Raw genomic sequence first — 19952 nt, 5'->3', positions numbered from 1 at the left:
TCGAACACGAATCAAAATAACACCACACGACAACATAAAAATAAATAAATTGAACTTATATTAAAATAATTATGAAATAACATGACATGATACACTTTCCTAATTTAAAATCCTAAATTTTATTCAAAATTGAATGTCCAAGACGATCCCCTCAGTCGCCTCAGCCGAGCGCCGGCTCTTATGCGTTAGCTACCTCTAGAATAGCAAGACATTCTTAGTCAGGCTTCAGAATGGAGGCACTACAAGAATTTACACTTTTAGCGACCAAAAAATTGGTCGCTAAAAGTCTATTTTTGGTCGGTAAAAGTTATCCGCGACCAAAATTTTTGGTCGCTAGTTTGGTCGCCAATTGAGGGTCGGCAAAAGTAATTCGCGACCAAAATTTTCGTTGGTCGGCAAAAGTTGAATTTGCCGACTAAATTTTTAGTCGCTAAATATTTAATTACCGCGACTAATTTATTTTGTCGGTAAAACACTTTAGTCGCGAAAAGTGATATTTTCGCGACCAAATTTCTTAGTCGCCAATTGTCACATTTCGCGACCAAAAAGTTTGGTCGCCAATTATCACATTTCGTGACCAAATTTTTTGGTCGCCAATTATCACATTTCGCGACCAAAAAATTTGGTCGCCATTTGTTACTTTTCGCGACCAAAACTTTTGGTCGGCAAAAGTGAGTTTCCACAACCAAGAGCTGTTTTGGTCGGCAATAGATGTATTTTTTGCGACCAAAACTCTTAGTTGGCAATTGTCATTTTTTACGAAAACAAATTATTTTGGATGTCGCGACTAATAAATTGGTCGCCAAAGCAGGAAAACAATACACCTGTAATTCCTAATAATTCATTCAATCCATAATAAACCCATACTTTTAAAGCATCATTCAAATTAATCGAATCATTAACATTCGACACAATACATAATTCATTAACATTCAACACAATACAACTATTCTAAGCTTTCATTCACAAGTCACATCCATCTAGCATAACAATTTGAAACATAACTATTTGTTATTCATGCGCAGCTATCAACAAATAAAACTACTAATATTTGTTATCCATACACATCCATCCAAAAATATTTAATCCTCCCTTGTGGAACCTAAATATTTAATCCTCCCTTGTAATAACTAAGAGCCACAAGGTCTCAATAAAATTTTCTCTCCTCTGCAGCTGCTTCAAAGGTCTCACCAGCCACAAGGTCCGGAACCTGGTCGTCGTCATCTTCTTGCACAGCAGTTGCATCGGCACCAGCACCGGCACCAGGTGCCTGCTTCTGGAACTGCTCTGCCAGCTTCCTCAAGTTGTCCAAGTTATCGGGCCCTGAAAGAAGGAAATCCAGTGAGTAAACACATCAGGAGAATCTTTTCAGTGTTAAGAATAAACAGATCCATTTAATATAAAAGAAAATGACATTATAAGAAACACAACTGCACATACCCAATTGGTTAATAATTCCAAGGAGAATGTCTTGCAACTCTGGGGAAAAGGAAAAAAATAATGGTTCAATTAGAATCTGGTTAGTCTAATAATTGAGAACTAGAAGAGATAATTGAATGGCTCAAGGACAAGCAATAATATATGCCTCTGCTAGCAAAAATAACCAGGTGGAAGGGTCAAAAGAGAGGAGAAACAAATATATTGAATTTTCAGTTCATCCCAAGGATGTCAAATTTAAAGAATTTGCAGCCCCTTCTTAAGGTGCTGGACATTTCTATCTTTTCCTGGCCCAGATACTTGATGTGGGCTCTTCAGATTGGTGGGGCTTTAAGTTTTGATTCTTCAAATGGAGGGATAACCTAAACCCTTTGTAACTCAAATATAATCTAAAGTTTCCAGTGCAGTCAAGACTCTTGCTTAGGCAATTACGTTTCAGAGTACCAACATTCGTGAGATGCTTAACAAAAATGCAGAGAATACGTATCACAGGCTGTTTTCTACATATGTGTAGGCAGGCCCACTGAACCAATCAATGTAGTTATTTATCACTTTTCCAAGCAACCCCAACCCCAATTCCCACACCGCCTTCCCTCCCTGCAGGCTAAAAAACAAAAGGAAAGAAAGGAAGGAATGCATTAACACACAGCTATATCAATTCAGTTTGCCCTCAAGTTTTGCAACCAAGGCAATGTTAGAAGTAGTTTTCACTGGATCATGTTTTCCTGCTTTATGATGCACTACTTGGGAACAAAGTACAGAAGACCTTATTTTCAAAAATGTTTTATTATAATCTATATTACATGGACCCTTATAAATGTGTGAGGTACCCATGTCAGACACTCGACCTAAGATAAGCATCCAACACGTTTACTTGGTCATATGCACCTAAGAAGTACGCATTTACTATGTAACTATGCATAAGTCTCCTATTTTGTGCCATTGTGCATAAAACGCTCTATGTTAGTTTGTAAACACCAATTTGTTGTAAAAAAATAAAAATTAAATTAAATTAAAGTATTTAAGAAATATGAAATCTAGAAATACAATAGAAAACCACCACATTTACAGCTTGTCCTCTAAAATTCACTATTACCAAGCAGAGTACTTCCTTGGTTGGAAATCAAAGCTTTTATCCACAAACAAACAAACAAACCGAAGGGAAAGAGAAGAGAGATAAAAAGAGAGAAAAACTAACATTAGTGCACCAACTTTGCCAAATTCTAATTATTGGAGAAGGGAGAGCTATCATAATTATATTTATGTAGAGAATAGTATTTCATATTAACGACTAGAAAGGGAGGAAAATATACTCTTTGTTTGAGGAGAACCACTAACAACCCAAGTGTTGGCTGCAATAGAAGCTTGAACTGAAACAAACAACAAAGAAAAACAAAACCTATTAGTTACCTAGAAAAATAAGAAATGAAAAGACAAAATAAAAGGATTTACAACCATGGTTGGTGTTACCTTTGGGGTTTATGAATTGGATAACTACATCATCCTTAAATATTAGTAAATTAACCAAAATCAATGAATTGGGATTTATGAAAATTTGTAATCTGCTCCACATTTGTTGGTGCGTAGGTTAAATTAGCTTTTGGTGTGGAGACTAAAGCAACAATAAAAGGTGGTATTCTATTCAACCATAACAACATGGCTCCAATAGAAAAGCAGTGAAAAATGTGTGCAATGTGTTTTGTGCAATGGATAAAATGAAATCCATTGGTGTGTTTTGTGCAATGTGTATCACACAAAAAAATTCTGGAAGGGTGTAAGAATAGAGGTATAAGTCGATCATACCACGAATATGAGAAGTACAATCATGGTGTCAAGAGGTAAAAGGAAGAAAGGGAATCTTAGTTATTCAAATTTTATACAAGGCAGTTATTGCTCTGGTTCTGGTGTTAATTTAGTAATATAGAGAAATTATAGAATCATACCCACTTATAATTTCTCCAATCTGCATTTTTGTGAAACTGGAAGTAATCATACACACAAGCACTCACACAGACACAAAAGCAAGGAGTAAAAAATTTTAAAACCTGTAAAATGTTCAAAGCCTTTCTCATGTCACCATTGCTAAGTCGTACAAGTGCCTTTAAGCCACACTCAGGTACATCAAGCCTAGTTCAGCAAAATCATATAGTATTAATCAATAACACCAGTTACAGAAGTACAACCAAATCAAGATAACTATAGCTTCACATCTTATTGATTTTTCAGGGTAGCAAGGCAAAATATAACATAGCAGCCTTCCAAGTAACCTGCTATTCCTCATGTTGATGAGCTCAAATTATTGCAATTGTCACACATAAAGAAGCAATAAAAACCCCATGCAGGCCTCTTTTAAGACAAGTAGGCTCTGTTAAGTTGGGCTATCAAATATCCCCTTGAAGAACCTAAATATAACAAAGTGCGACAAGGAAACACTGAAAATTGATGGCCATGACATTGTTAAAGTGAGTATTCTTGATAATTTTGGATTGATCACCAAAATGAGAGTCCAAACAGGGGAGACCATTCCCCAAAGACACAAAAGTCGGAACCCAAGCTTAACACAATTGGTCAGTGCAAAATGGATTCATGAATAATCCAAGAAGTGGCATTAAAGCTTTTCATGTTGCAATAAATAACACTCATCAAATGCCATATGCCACACCAGCTGCAAGTCATTATAACAAATTATAAACAACAAAAGGCAGATTTTTTTTTGATCAACAACAAAAGGCAGATCATGATATGTATTTTCCGCCATAAAAAAAGAAAAGAAAAAAGGAATAACTTATTTGGCATAAAAGAAAAAATAATAATAATAAAAAGCAATGTTGCTTAAGAATGATTCCATGGCAATATACGGGGCAGTTTAACTGTTTGGTAATAAGCTTGCCCCCAAAAAAGTTGTATGGAACTCACCTTTCAGCCTGAATAACATGTTTAAGTTGCTCACTGACATTAATGGCATCAAGAGGAGCAAACTGAAATCGGGTACATCTTGATTGCAGAGCTGGAATAATCTTGTTGACATGATTACAGATAAGTGCAAACCTAGTGCTTTTTGTGTACTTCTCAATCACTGCAACATGAACATGGAAAACTAGGTGTATGAAAAAATAAACAAACATAAAATAAATATGATCATATTTTGGAGCAGAAAAATAAACAAACATAAAATATGCTTTTACCTCGACGAAGGGCAAATTGTGCATCCTTTGTCATGGCATCAGCTTCATCCAATAAGACCAACTTCACTGATGCTTTTTCACTGAGAAAAAGAACATATTTCTTATGTAATTCATGCAAACTTGTCCAGCAACTCATTGAGTTAAATTAAACTACCTCAATCTAACAAAATAAGAGTGATATTAGCATTACTCTCATTTTGGACACAACAATATCATACAGACTATACTAATGCTTTGCTTAATTATTGAAATAGAAGATAGGGCAAATTTCACTTAAACTCCTTGTGGTGTGCAGAGACCTCCCTCCTCCGTTACCCCTCTTTCTGATAAAAAATCAAATTATTCTTCTTCTTCTTCTTCTTCTTCTTCTTCTTCTTCTTCTTCAAACATCGATTTCGGTCTCCCTCTTTCTACTTCTCTTCAACCCAAATCGCCTACCAGCAGAATTCCTGTGCTCTCTGACTGTTTCAGGTTCATTTCTTTTCTTTTCTATTATCTTTTTCTTCTTATTTCTATTCTATATGAAAATTGCAATTACCATCTGTTTGTTTGTCGAGAAAACTGTGGAAAATAAATCATTATTAATTTCTAAAGTTTAGTTTGATACATAAATTCGACATTTGTTACGGACCAAAAATGAATCAATGAAAATTTTCCAAATATTAATAATTGGTACAAGACAAATTCAAAACCTTCATCCCAGGCATCTGGACCCAATCGACAGTAGTTCCCATAACCTTTGAAAGGAACTCTGTCAAGGTCTCCTCTGCAATTGAGAGGAGTATGCAAAAGCATAAAATTTAGATAAAAAACAGTGTCAATATTACAATACTACATATAGTGGGGAGGAGGGAGGGAATGGCATTGATGTTAGAGGGTTACCTAGCAGGGTTATTAGCATCTCTAATAGAATGTTGAGTAGTAGTTACCACAAACTCATAGCTTGCATCAGTAGTTGCCGACGCCTGCAGAACATTCATTGAACATAGGTTTCTAAGCCAAAACATGAAAATGCCATAAGGAAAGTTTACTTTTGTTGTATTTCAGAGCAGTTCAATATAATTCATGGACTTTTATTATATTGTAGAGCAGTTAAATATAAGTAGAAAATTGAATAGGCTACCAATTTCACTGGCTATCGGTGCAGAGCATTGAGCAAATATGTTTGGACATCCAATTTGAGACATAAAATAGATATAATAGGCATCTGAAACGCCTAGAATACATATTGAATTTCTAGTAGTAGATCTACAATGAAAAAAGTGTATGTGATTATTCTAGAAAAAATAAACAAAAAATAGGATGGACTTTAGACAGTTATTGTATGCGATCTACCCAATGCTAGGTGTAGACGCTTCATATTCAAATGGTAACCATAGTGTTAAATTGATGCCAATTTGGCATGCTATAGCTTCATTGGACAAATCATGATTATATTAACATGAAAAGTCATGTCGTAACCTTTAAAAAAACAGATGAATGTGAGTTACCTCACTTCAACGCAGTTCAGTTCTTGGAGCTTGTTAGAGGTAAGACTTTGGCCTTTGTTGGGGACTCAGTGGGAAGAAACCAAATGCAATCATTGACATGCCTCTTGGCTAGTGTAAGTGCTCAGTAACTCATTATAGCATTATGTATAGATAGATATACCAAGTAATATTTCAACTTCAAGTCTAACAACCACCCTTTTCAGTTTTTGATATACCAAGTAATATTTCAACTTCATTGGAACAAACATTTTGTGGTGAAAATGATACCAAATCTTTAAATAAAATTGCTGACTGAAGTCAAAGACAAAGATAAAGATAAAAAGTCATTCCAAAATAGTCCGTGAAACTTCGAATAAAGTCATACCATAAGAACCATCGGTATGACTATCTCTGATGGTTGATGAGGCATAAACTGACAATAGAACTGATTTATTCAAACCAGCTTTCAAGATGCTAAATCCAAATGGAAGGCAAGGGGCATGCTGCACTATTGCCGAGAATGAAAATAACATTTCAAAACCATGGTTATGAACTGCACATAAGCATACAAGCAAAGCTATTTCCAAGAAATCCCAAGAACTGTCACTTTCAAGGAGTCCTACATCATTTCAAATAGAAGTTTTGTTGATTAAGTACCACATGAAAAAAAAATAAATAAATAAAAAAAACATAAAAACAGAAAGAAAGTGAAATGTATACAATTGTACAAAATTTAACTTTTCCAAAAGAGTGCAGGAATACCATGTATCACTAGCACTAATGTCAACAAGAACCAGAAAAAATCACAGAACCTGTTTCACACAAACTAATCAGCATTTTTATTTAAATCTAAATATTTTCCTATTTTATTTTTAACCTCAACGAGGCAAAACGTCAAAACACATAGCTTTCAGGTTTCTTTGGTCACCAAGTTTCCTAGTGTTCAAGCTAGATTTTAACATAATTGGCATTGTGTAACAGACATCTTGAATAAATTTAATGTTGAATGTCCTCAAGTATGATTTCCAAGGCACTTCCCTCTCAAGTATGAAAGTTTGCAGTTATTAGTTAAACTAAAAAATATGTGGCGTTTCTGCATTAATACGAGATTTCGCTTCTTATTACATATTACAACTATTTCCACAGCTATCCGAAAATGATACTAACCTTCACTAAAACAACCTAGCTCTTCCTTAGTTTCTGGTCTAATACTTGCACTTCTTTAATTATTCAGCTAAGCTGACTGCTTAGTTGCCCCATGCCTAATATTTTTGAGTCTTTGATGACTTTTCACTTCAAAGAGGCTCAAGACTTGATAATCAACGCTATGGGCTTTATTCTCTACAACTAGTCATGCACGTGTGTGCAATTATGATTTAAAGATGCTTCATTCAACAAGGAGGAAAGAAGAAGAAAAAGGGGAACAATAGAACTAGGGGGACAGCCTTAAAAACAAAGGGTCACTACATATGATGTATCTAGTAGTGGGTTTTTAGCTATGGAAAGTTTCTAGGCTTAGAGTTCTAAAAGGTGGAGGGCAGGTTTGACTGTTTTAGATGGGAAAAGGGTGACAATTGGCTTGATTTTCAGAAGTATTTGGTTGTTGGGTCTTAAGAAGTGGTCCCAAAATGTTCCAGGAAAACATTTATTTTATGATATTTTGGTGTGACAATAAAAGCTGAAAGGCAAGGACAATGGTTGGTGGCAATTTAGGCTTGATTAGGTAAGGTTCTTGCGCCTGAAATTTGCACTGTTTTGGGGCTGTGAATAGTAACCCAGGAATAAATGTTTTGTAAATAAAGAAGAGGAGGAATAACCCCCTAAGGTAAGGTTTCACAAAGCATCACTCAAAGTGACAAATGTTTTACATCAAATTTCAAGAGAACTCCATAGAACAGATATATACGTATTTATAGAGTGCTGGGTTCTCCTAATTCTATTAGGACCATGATTCCAAAATTAAGAAAAGTTAAGAAGCTTTGACTTGTTACAAATTTACAATATTCTATAACTAATAAAGACTCCATATGAGACTCAAATAACAATATTTGACCCACGGGTAAACTGTAAAATTTTTAAAATAACAACATACTCCAAGCAATTAACAACCAATAAAAACCAACAGCATTCTAACATACAAAATTAAGTATATGAAAAGGATGTATATAATGAAAAGGGGTACCTTTGAAATGTTGTGTGATTGACATTTATGTATCAAATTGAGTAGAAATTGTTGGACAACCACAACATAGCATGCCTCCAGAATTCGTAGTGCCAAGTGACCAAAAAGTAAACTTTTTTCATAAACTGAAGTTCAAAATATTACAGAGTGCTTAACGAGGGGTAAAATAAAAGACGGTTCAGTAAAATGAACTATAAATGTATTTTTTTGGAGGTCACCAGACTCTTCTCATTGGGAGAAGCAGTGGTGAAGTTGAAAGCAGTTTGGTCAGGATAAATCAAGGGTATTTGCTGGTTTTTGAGGAGTGATATGATTAAGGTCAAGGGACTTGTAAGGGTGAGGGGAAGCTGAGAAAGCATGTGGATTAAGGAAACAGGAAAAACACTATTGATTAATGATCAATTGGAAATTAGATAGGTGGATTGGTCGTACAAGATTCAACACCAAGTATCTGGTATTGAGCCTTATTGAGCTGACTTAAGATTAGCATTAGGTGAGTCATACCTTCACATCATTAGACACGTAACCGAAGAAAATGGACTAAGGAAGAACCTTATCATCTTGGTTATATAAGCAATTTAAGATTAGTGCTCGATCATTGGCATGTCGCACTTGCTTAAGAAAAACGTGAACAGAATCCACACTTGGCTCTCCATGAGCTGTGTCTAGCAGCAAAACTAGTTTATTTGTTAAAATAATTTGAATTATTTATTTTAACTGTAGTTATCTTATAAAAAGATTTCCAAAGACTCGAAATAGTAGAAGTAAGAATCAAAATAGAAACTAGGAATATGAATCCATGAAGAAACAGTAAGATACCTGTTAGCATCCTCGGTCTTCTTTCCAGCTATTCTTCCTTTGGATGCCCGCTGATAACTGTCAAGAGTGCAAGTTAAATTTAAAACCAATTTAATACATGAAAAATAGAATCAACTAACAAGATAAATTCATAAAAATACTCCTATGAATACTAACCTGAGAGGCAACATCAACTCTAATTTCGTCTAGGACCTGTCAAGTAAATAAATAAACTACCAAGTATATTTCTAGTTTAACAAGTATATTTCTAGTTTTCCACAAACATTAGCAGAAAAATGCAACAGAAGGCCCAATAGAAATGAAGGCATTCTAAAAAAGCTCACCTAAACGTCTAATGAAATGTGTCTTACGCGAATAATAGCATTCAGTAGAACAGACACAAAAAAAGTTCAAAACAAAAATTCATGAAATAAGAATAATAGAATCATACAAATGCAGAAAAATCAACCAATTCACAGACCTCGTGACCAGGAGGACTAATATGGAAAATGCAAAAGTTGTGGAGCAGCAAAGAAGCTGCTTCAGGACAAAAGAACAATCCTTGGAAACAGGACATATCTACTCAAAAAGTTGCAAAACCAGGTACTATTACTTCATTAAGAAAATGCAGCGCATAAAGTTTGTTACTGAAAATTCTCAGAATAAGCAATTGGAGATAATGCACTGAAATATAGAATTGTATTTCCAAGAAAAACACATAATGAGAGTGAAAACAAAAAATCAAAAGAATCAAACCCCATTATAGAATAAAACACAACCAGAAACAATCTACTATCACTAAGACCACAAGCTCTGCTTAAATTGTTGTTCTTTTGTTACCTAGAACCAACAAACTAATTAATAGGCACTAATCAAAACATGAATTGATTATATTCAAAACCCTAGAAAGTAATTTACTCTATGAGATAGATAGACATATGCCTCATTGATAGCGAGCATTTGACCATTGCTTTTCTTCACCTTCTTAAGCTTCCTCAGAAAATACCTTAGAAATTTAACCAAAACACAATTGGAATAGAAAATAATATACTCAAACCTCAAACATACATATATATCTACATATACATACCAGAACTTGGACTTGGCCCGAACCTCGTTGGTGGCCCAGAGCTTCATGCGGTAGATCTTCGGATGCTGATCGGTCTCCATAGGAAGAGCTCTCCCTACAACCTGATACTGATGAATCGCGCAAATCGCTGCGAGAGATGTACACAGATACAGAGAGCGAGCAAGATCATACGAAAGAGAGATTGAGAGATTGAGAGATTGAGGGAGAGATTCATACGGGTGGAGTTCTAATGGGCATGTGAGCGAGAGCAAGAGCGAGACAGAGAGCAAGAACAAGAGAGAGAGAGAGAGACATCAGTGAGCCTACTAGGGCAAAACTAAGAAAAGGGCGCAAATAAATGAAAGAAGAAAATGGGAAGCTTTTACGACTTACTTGCTTTGTTTTTTCTCCATTATTATTTTTTATTTTTTTGCCGCCGCTAATCAAACGGTCACAAAAAAATAGACACAAAAAGTCAATTTTTTAATAATGCTAAAAAAAATATTTATTGACGAAAATAAATTATATCATCTATTATTTTTATTTTTTTATTATATGTGATAAAATTTTATAATTCATCACAAATTATTCTTATTTAGTGATAAAATTTATTTTCTTTGCTATTTTTCGTCACCATAGGTTACTTAGAGAGCTAATTAACTTGTGTTTTGTTTTGAGAGAGAGAGAGGGGAGGAAAACCGCTGAACAAAAAAAAGAGGGGGAAGTTAGTACTCTATTTTTTTTATTACCGCCCAATATGTCAAATTTTCCCTCTGTAATTAGTGACAAAATAATTTTCTCACTAAAAAATCTCAAAATATTAAAAATTATTAGTGACAAAAATATATTCCTCACCAAATTGTCTTAAAATATTTAAAATCAAATTTCTCAAAAATATATATATATATAAAATTATTGGTGACGAAAATATATTCGTCACTAATAATTTTATAATTGGTGACAAATTTTTTTCTCACCAAAAGTCTCAAAATTTTGGCGTCACCCAAAAAAATTAGCGGAAAAACCTTCGGTGACAAAACTTAATTTTTCCTCACCTAAAAAGAAGTATTTGTTGACGAAAATAAATTTTGTCACCTAATATTTTTATTTTTTTATTATATGTGACAAAATTTTATAATTCGTCACGAATTATTCTTATTTAGTGACAAAATTTATTTTCTTCATTACTTTTCGTCACCATAAGTTACTTTTGTTGTAGTGGTAACATACAAGCATACCTAACTGAGATATAATTTCCAGGCTCAACGACCTTGTTTGCTCCAAATAATTGGAGACAGGATCAATCTGAATAATGTACAATATTGCAAAATGAGCTTCGCAAAGAAGAATCAGGGGTTGCCGTATCTTTTTGCTGATGTTGTGGCTCAAAAGATATGTCAAAAAGAATATAACTGAAGCACATATCAGGATTTAAAACCAATTAGTAAATTACCCTGGAATCGTCAATGAATAAATAAATAATTCATAAATAAATAATAAATTAAATTATGGCTAACTAGACAGAGGACCAGGCTGGATGAAAACCTGGAGTGCAGAATGGATCGTAAGCACTCTTGAATTAGGGCACTTCTCTCTGCAACAACATCAGGAGAGACATTCCCAAAAATCTTTCTAGATACCCGTTCGACAGAGGACCAAGTAGAAGGGAGAAACCAACCTTGCCCCAGTAAACAATGTCTTCAACCGACGATAGAGAGTGCAAAAATCACGGTACCGTATGCATACGCATGCTTTTGGCGAATACCCAGCAACAACCACAGCAGCGAATACCCAGCAATCGCTCCATCTGTGTGAGAGAAAGACAGAGGGCGATGGCGATTTGCGACGGTGACGATGTGCGACGGATGTGAGCAACGGTGGTGAGGGACTTCGGTGAGCTAGAGAGAGAGGGGACCGATTGAGGGCACCGATTGAGAGAAAGAACACAGAGAGGGAGAGGGTGGACCGAGACACAGAGCGAGATAGTCGACAATGGAGATTAGGGCTCTTTTTTTTTCTTTTTTCTTTTTTCTGCTTTCATGGTACAAAAGGACGTCGTTTTGTAAATGGCGACCAAATTTTTTTGTCGCAAAAAAAATTCAATTCCCGCCCTACTTAGTTTCAAATTTTCCTCCCAAACTTTTGGCGACCAAAAGGCCACATTAGTCGCAGAAAAGGTACCTTCGCCGACAAATTGTTTTAGTCGCCAAATCTCAATCAACGGCGACTAAAATATTAGTCGCTAAAAGTAAAAATTTGGCGACTAATTTTTTTTGGTTGCTGAAAATAAATTTTTGGCGACCAAAAATTTGGTCGCCAAAAAATATGTGACCTTCCGCGACCAAATTTGTAGTTAGTCGGGAAAAGTATACCACTTTCTGCGACCAACTCATTTTTTGGTCGCTAAAATATAACCTTCTGCGACCAATAATATTTGGTCGCCAAAAACAATGATCATTCGCGATTAATTAATATTTGGTCGGCAAATGTCATTTTTTTGCGACTAAAATTTTTTTGGTCGGCAAAAGTGGTCGCCAAATGTGTAAATTCTTGTAGTGAGGAGAAGTCATGTGAGGAACTGAATTGGCCCTGCACTGCGTGGGTGGACAAGAAAAAGGATAGTCAGGGGGTGGTTCAATAGGATAGGGTCAAATTATGAGTGATGTTTTGTGGTTGTTTTTGTATCTAGGAGTGATGTTTTTTGGTTTTTGTATTTGTTAACAATATTTTGAAGTTGACTGATTCACTATTGCTTGACTAATTTAATTTGATGTATTAACTATGTAAGGCAGAAAAATAATTTTTTTTTTTTAGTTTACTTTCCTAGTTTAAAAAATAAAAAATAAAAAGAAGAAGAAGACAAATTATTTTTATTATTAGTTTAAAGTTTATTGAAAGAAAGAAAAAAAAAAAGTTAAATTAGGACGATGGTCCCTGCCCTTGTTTGTCATCCAAAGTTGAGGGGTTAAAATGTTAAAATAATCACAAAAAAATAAATTAAATTAAAATAATAAAATAAAATGCTATATTTAAATTATGAATATATATATTTTTTTATAAAAGTCAAAAAACTCAACTCAAACGAGACTTTATAGTCCAGACTGAAAAAGTTAAAAAGCCAACCAACTTTCCAAACGAAGCTTCTATACTTTAGTCATTGTGTTATTTTGGTCTTTGTACTTTCAATTAGCTCGATTTTGATCTTAAATTTATGATTTTGTCTTAATTTGGTTCAGTTGATTGCAATTTTTAATATTTTGTTTTATAAAAAATATGCACATAAATGTCACGTGTCATATTTTTAAGAGCAAAATTTTACACTTACTCAATTTAATTATTAACCTCAACCAATTTAGTGATAATGTTCCTTGAAAATACTAATTAACGATATTATTAATTTGATCAAATTGAAAAAAAAATCTAAAATTAAGAGTTAAAATTGAGTCAATTAAAAGTGAAGGTATCAAAATGATAAAAAGAGAAAAATATAAAGACCACTGATGTAGTTTGTCCCCCCAAAAACTCGTGTTATTTAAACTCAAAAATTATATCCACCCTCCAAGCCCAATAATCAATCAACCAATTATTTTCATGTGTTATTTCTCTTCAATATTTTTTATAATTATTAATTAATCATCTCACTTATACAACATTAAATTATAAAATAAAAAATAAAAAGACTTATATGTCACTTTTAATTGTCATTAATTATGTGAATTTTTTATTCATCAGTATTAAATAATGATGAGGTGGATCTCATTTTGCCGTTTTCGCATATGTTTGGACAATGAGTTCCAACAAATTCGGAATTTTTATTTTAAAATTTTATTTAAATTTATCATTGTATAGTTCACATTTATTCCATACATGCAATTCACATAATACCAATTCAAATGTATATTTTCAATTCACATTTGTATAGTTTATGTTTGATATTATTTCACTTTAGCTTCTCTTTTTTTTCGTTCACTTTAGTCTTTCATGTTTCATTTTTTTTTTCCAATTTATTCTAAAGGTTAACTTATATCTAAAATTAAACAGAAAATAATACATCAACAATCACGTGGCATAAAATTCTTTTATGAAAATGATATAAAATCATGTATTCTAAACTCAATAATATATAAGTGAGATAATTAGTTGATAATTAAAGATGATGAGAGAGAGAGAGAGAGAGAGAGAGAGAGAGGAGTTGTCATAGATATTCAAAGCCTTAGATACAAACTCAAATTCTAATATAAAATATATTTTTTATGTCATCTAATGTGTCATTTTTTTTTATAATTTTGAATAAAAGTTAGTTTCAAAAAAATATTTTAAAAAAAATTGAAATATGAAAGGTTAAAGTAGAGAAAAAAAAATTCAACAACCAAAGTAAAAAAATAATCAAACATATAGGGGTAAAATGTAATTTATCATTTCTAAAACAATACACATTAACGAATTTTGCTATAAAAAAAATCTTTTATTAGGCATTTCTCTGACTACAAGAAAAAGTTTAAAAATTAAAGGAAAATTTATCCATAAATTTCATATGGAAAATGTTAATCTAATTTAATTTTTAGATTTTTTTTTGTGAATTAATTAGATCTTTTTATTTTAAAAAATTATATTTATTTGATTTGGTGTCATTTGAGTTTAAGTGAATGTCTTTTATGATTCATTTTTTTAATTAACTATTTCGTTTTTTAGATAAGAATAGAAATGTGAGGTATGAAAGATTCTTTTTGGGAGGGTTGGTGGCTAAAATGTTAATTGTCGAGCGTGAAAATGTACATTTTTGTTAGTATAATTTTTTAGTGTTACATTAGAGTAATATGTTTGGAAAAAATAAACTGAGGAGTTTTCATGTGTTGCATTGATTGGAGTGTTTCGTTTAGAAAAACTATACTAAAAATTTTTTTTAGAATGTTACATTATTACATTTGAGAAAAATATAGACTAAAAAGTTTTTTAGTGTGTTGTGTTACATTAGAGTGTTACATTTGAAAAAAGCACACTAAGTAATTTTTGTGTTACATTTGGTAATATACTAAGGAATTTTTTTAGAATGTTACGTTGTTACCCTTGAAAAAGTGCACTAAGAAGTTTTTTTTGTGTACTATAGGAGTATTACATTTTTGGAGTGTTACGTTTCGAAAAAGTACACTAAAGAATCTTTTTGAAGTATTACTATTGGCTTGGGATTAGGCTAACATCCTGCCGTGAAGGAAACCCAGGATAAAGCCGAGTCACAGTCAACTTGCGATGCTTGGTGCTATATTCTTTAAGGGAATAAAGTTGCGCCTGCCCCACTACTTATGGGTTTTGGTGAGATGGTAAGCGCAAAGGTTCTGTAATTGGTATCAGAGTAAGGTCGCAAATTCGATTCCCCTAGAGGGCATACAGCTTACGGGCAAGTGCCGGAGGGGGATTGTTGGCCTGGGTTTGGACTAGCATCCTACTATGGCGGAAGTCCGGGATAAGGCCGAGTCACAGTCGACTTGAGGCACTTGGCGCTATACCCTTTAAGATAATAAAGTTACGTCTTTACCACTACTTACGAGTTTTGGTGAGATGGTAAATATTGAAGTCTTACAGTTACATTTAGTAATTTCAACATTATGAAAAAAATTCACATTTGTCTCTCAACGCATAGCACATGCACGTTTATCCTTCGCATTTTATATAATTCATACTAAAATAGGACCTTTGAGTGTATAAAAAAAAAAAAAAAAAACTTTCTATAATTCATACTAGAATGGAACCTTTGAGTCTATAATAAAAAAATAAAAAAATAAAAAGAATATATAATTAAACAATTCATAAGATCACTATTTAATATTAATAATTTTTTTCAAAAATAAATCAAATAAATTAACTTATAAATGATATCAAATAGGTCAAGAATTTAAAATATGATACTATTTATAAAAATACAAAAAGATAAATATGAGACGCAAGCATCTTGAAGATATCATACCAAGCTTTGCACACAAGAGGTCCGATGAATTATTTAAAGATACCTTTCTTTTACGAATAGATGAATTATTATGTGGACAATGGGTTTGATTGAGACATCAAAAACACTTCTCATGAATAGCCCTAGGTAAGACTCCTAATTAATTCACCCACATTTTTGGTTGAGTTTCCACCTTCTTTAATGGTATCCAATGCTGCATCACGCAACTTCATGGCTCGAACCATTTCGTCCCGGTTTTTGCCCACGGCTTTCGTTAACGACCGAGACAACTCATCCGAGTTTGGAACAGCTTGAGCACCCTCACAAGCCCTAGATGCCACTCTAAGTTGATCTACCAACAATGTAGCATTTGTAAACTGGTCAGCCCCCATGGGCCAAGCTAGCATTGGCACTCCCGCAAATATTCCCTCCAACACCGAGTTCCACCCGCTGTGAGTCAAGAATGCACCAACAGCTCGGTGACTCAATATCAATACTTGCGGAGCCCACCCTCTTATCAGAAGTCCTCTTTTAGCCGCACGATCTTTGAACCCACATGGAATCACACCATACTGTCCCTCCACGTGTCCCTTTGTTGGCTCCTTGATGCACCATATAAACTTAACCCCACTTTTCTCCAACCCTAGTGCTAGCTACTCCATTTGCTTGTTTGATAACACTCCCTGACTCCCAAAGCACACGTACACAACCGTGCGATCTTCACACGTGTCGAGCCAAGACAACACATCGCTTGGCAATACAGAGCTGGACCCACCTCTCTCTATTGGGCTAGATTGATCATTAACAGGAGAAGGGACTAACGGCAAAACAGCCCATACCCGATCATGGCCCAATACCTCCATTAGATGGTCCAGATAAACCCGTTCCAACTCACTAAACGAGTTAAACACGAGTCCCCAACTCGCCATGTTAGACTCAAGCCCATCTTTGATGAATTCCGAAACTGGGTCTCCTTCAACGTAGTAACGATACAGGGGAGAGAGCTGCCACCAAGGGTAAATCGGGGAATTCGGCACTTTTGCGAATGAAATCAGAGCGTTGTCATCGTTGGGATCATCTCTCTTTGGTAGGTCACGCCACAGGGAATAAGCAACAGACAAGGCCATAGCACCGGAAGGAGAGAACACGAGGCGGCGGATGCTGAGCTGGCAAGCGAGGTGGTGGGTCCACCCCAAGAACATGTCGGAGATAATGGCTACTAACGGCGAAGGGTGGTTCTGAAACCAATTTAGGAGAGGATTGTAGAGTTCACCCATGGCGGGCATCATAGCACGAAAGCCGTTTGGGGGCATGTCTTTGACATTCTCTACGCCGGAGGGGATGGAAGGGTGCGCAGGGAAAGGCAAGATGAGAGTTTGGATCGTAGGATTTTTGGAGAGAAGTGGGTTTAGAAGAGAGGTTTTTGGAGGTGATGAGTGTGGTGATTGTTAGGCCACGAGAGGCTAGTTGATGGGTTAGGTCAAGAAGTGGTATCATGTGCCCCTGCGCAGGATAAGGAAATACCAGGACATGTGTGCCATCTCCGGCGGTTGTCATGGCGGTGTATTGAATAAAGAGAAGGGGATTTATTGAGAGAGAGAGAGTCCTTGCCGACTTGGGGTCACTGTTGTGTCTTTGGCACAGTAGTGACTGTTGTGCTTCATTTTGTAGTGTATTATAGATTTATTTTTATAATCTAAACCGTTCATGTTGTAGAATTTGTTCAGTACTTCATGCCTACCAACAATCATATTAATCGGATATCAATAACTATATGATTGATAACCAAAAAAATAAACAAGAAGTTTTTCTTTTGAAAAATAGTATAAAAATATGCAAATCGATCATATAATTATTAATATCCGATTAATATGATTTTTGGCAGGCATAAAGTATTCAACAAATCTTACAAAATTAACGGTTCAGATTATAAAAATAAACACATAATGTATCTCAAATTTTAGCACAACAGTCACTGCTTGGCACAGCAGTGACCCCAATTCCAAGTCTTGCAGGAGGTTGAAGTGGGAACTTTGGGCCTTTTATATTACTTTTCTTTTCTTTTTTTTCTTTCTTTTTTTTTTCTTTGTCATTTTATAATAAGATAAATTATAAATTCATTTTACGTTGGATTAAAATATGAATTGTCTCTTTAATTTTGAAAATTACATTTTATCTCCGATGTTTTTAATTTTATAACCAGTCGTTTCTTTTATTAATTAATCATTAAATCAATTAATATTTTTTTAATGATATTAAAAATTCATTTTAATTAATAATTTAAATAATTTTATTATTATATAAGATAATAATTATAGATTTTACTTTTTATTTAATTCTATTAAATAAAAATTTCTAATACCTATTTGTAATTTACCTTTGTAATATATGTATAGGTGGAAGTGGGCACCTCTTTGGGCATTTTATTATTATTCTGTCATTTTATAATATGTAGAGGTTAAGTGGGAAGTTCATAGGACATTTTAAAGGTTATTTGAATGATTTAAATAAGTGTATTTTTTATATTTTTATGAAAAAATATATAAAAAAAATAGAAAGATGATGTGACTCAAAAAAAATAAAAAATAATAAAAAAGTGTACTTATATAGGGTCCATTTGGGAAGATCATTTGGATTAAAATAGTCATATAAGACAAAATAAGTTATTTTAGTCAAATAAGACAAAATGTCACATGCAATCCATAATTATTTCATTTTTTTCTCTCACAAAAATCAAAAATGCCAAAAACCTATCCCAAACGAAACTTTTTAACCCCTAGCTAAAATAGCCAAAAAATCAATCCACATCCCAAACAAAGGCATAGTGTACTCCAAACGTTATATTATTATTTTTTTTAATAAAGTTATTCGCATGAATTGATATTAATTAGTGTACCAATGAATGATGTGGTATAATTTTTAAAAAATTTAAATCTTTATAATTTATATAATGGGTGAGACTTATAATTTTGAAATGACAATGTTATATAATATATGTTGATACATTAATTAATATACCAATTATAACTTGGGGGATTTTATGGCCAATTTTGGAAAATATGTTAAAAAATTATTTTTTGACTTTTTTTTTAAAAAAAATTAAAAATGTACAAAAAGATAAAAAGATAATTTGACTTAAAAAAGCCAAGAACTTAATAAATTGACTTTTAACTAATTGCCAAAGGAGGCATATGCCCTCGTTTGGCATGAAATTATAAGATTAAAATAGCCATAAAAAGGTAAAATAAACTAAAAAATTAATAAAATAAAATGTCACATTCGAACCATAATTATTTTATTTTTTCTCTCATAAAAATTTAAAAATTTAAAAAACTCAACCCAAACAAGCTTTTAATCCCAAATAAAAAAAACAAAAATTAAAAAGTCAATGTATAGGTTGAAGTGTGAACGTCATTGCATTTATAATTATAAACATTTGTACATAAACCTCTAGCGTGCAACAAGAAAAAAAACTTGTCAAAATAATTTTGCAAGGGGTAAGCTCCCCTCAAAATCTCTCTTTATATCTCTTTATATATATATATATATATATATATATATATTGTTATTTTAATTTAAATTGATAATTCGAATTGTCTATTTGGTAAAGAATAATGTTATATGTATCAATTGGTGTATTGACTAGTGTACCAATTGATAATATGGCATAATTTAAGAGGTTTTTGAAATTTATAATGTGATTAATGAGTGGGGTCAATAATAATATTATAAATAGTACTGATACACTAGTTAGTACATTAATTGGTGCGTGTAGTACTACCATTTCGTAAATCTCGTATTTAAAGTTATTCATATAAAAAATTAATTTCATTCAATAACTATAAATATAGAAACATCATGGGTGTGAATC

General features: G+C 33.3%; 1 protein-coding gene and 1 pseudogene across 28 annotated transcripts; both read right to left on the bottom strand.

Moving 5' to 3' along the window:
• Positions 1 to 867: 867 nt before the first annotated feature.
• LOC114319568 (replication factor C subunit 5) lies at positions 868 to 10586 on the bottom strand. Of its 28 annotated transcripts, XM_082910391.1 has the most exons (13): positions 10378 to 10572; positions 10162 to 10288; positions 9249 to 10077; positions 9093 to 9149; positions 8274 to 8398; positions 6477 to 6710; positions 5505 to 5587; positions 4623 to 4702; positions 4354 to 4513; positions 3483 to 3564; positions 2751 to 2807; positions 1441 to 1479; positions 868 to 1323 (listed from the first exon to the last, which is right to left on the bottom strand). In XM_082910391.1, the coding sequence occupies exons 6-13, from the start codon at positions 6519 to 6521 to the stop codon at positions 1300 to 1302; spliced, it is 570 nt and encodes a 189-aa protein (XP_082766517.1). In that variant the 5' UTR covers positions 6522 to 6710; positions 8274 to 8398; positions 9093 to 9149; positions 9249 to 10077; positions 10162 to 10288; positions 10378 to 10572; the 3' UTR covers positions 868 to 1299. The 28 variants fall into 28 exon arrangements, with proteins under 28 accessions (XP_082766517.1, XP_082766513.1, XP_082766515.1 ...); XM_082910387.1 differs by lacking the exon at positions 6477 to 6710 and having other exon boundaries at positions 9093 to 9284; positions 9990 to 10077; positions 10378 to 10586; XM_082910389.1 differs by lacking the exon at positions 10378 to 10572 and having other exon boundaries at positions 10162 to 10352.
• Positions 10587 to 16125: 5539 nt separating this feature from the next.
• Positions 16126 to 17678, bottom strand: LOC114320532 (UDP-glycosyltransferase 89B2 pseudogene; annotated as a pseudogene).
• Positions 17679 to 19952: the final 2274 nt, after the last annotated feature.

Source organism: Camellia sinensis, chromosome 15 (assembly GCF_055761805.1).
Source record: "Camellia sinensis isolate YWXY chromosome 15, ASM5576180v1, whole genome shotgun sequence".
Lineage (NCBI taxonomy): Eukaryota > Viridiplantae > Streptophyta > Magnoliopsida > Ericales > Theaceae > Camellia > Camellia sinensis.
Note: the sequence above shows the minus strand (reverse complement) of the source record. Positions and strands in the feature narration are given on the sequence as shown.

Bases quoted from the DNA above. Each gene is read 5' to 3' on its own strand.
- LOC114319568 (XM_082910387.1), bottom strand. The intron at 5,588-8,273 runs GTACCCCTTTTC...AATGTTCTGCAG, and splicing joins AATCACACAACATTTCAAAG to GCGTCGGCAACTACTGATGC. The intron at 4,703-5,504 runs GTAACCCTCTAA...TCTTTTTCTCAG, and splicing joins GATGCTAATAACCCTGCTAG to TGAAAAAGCATCAGTGAAGT.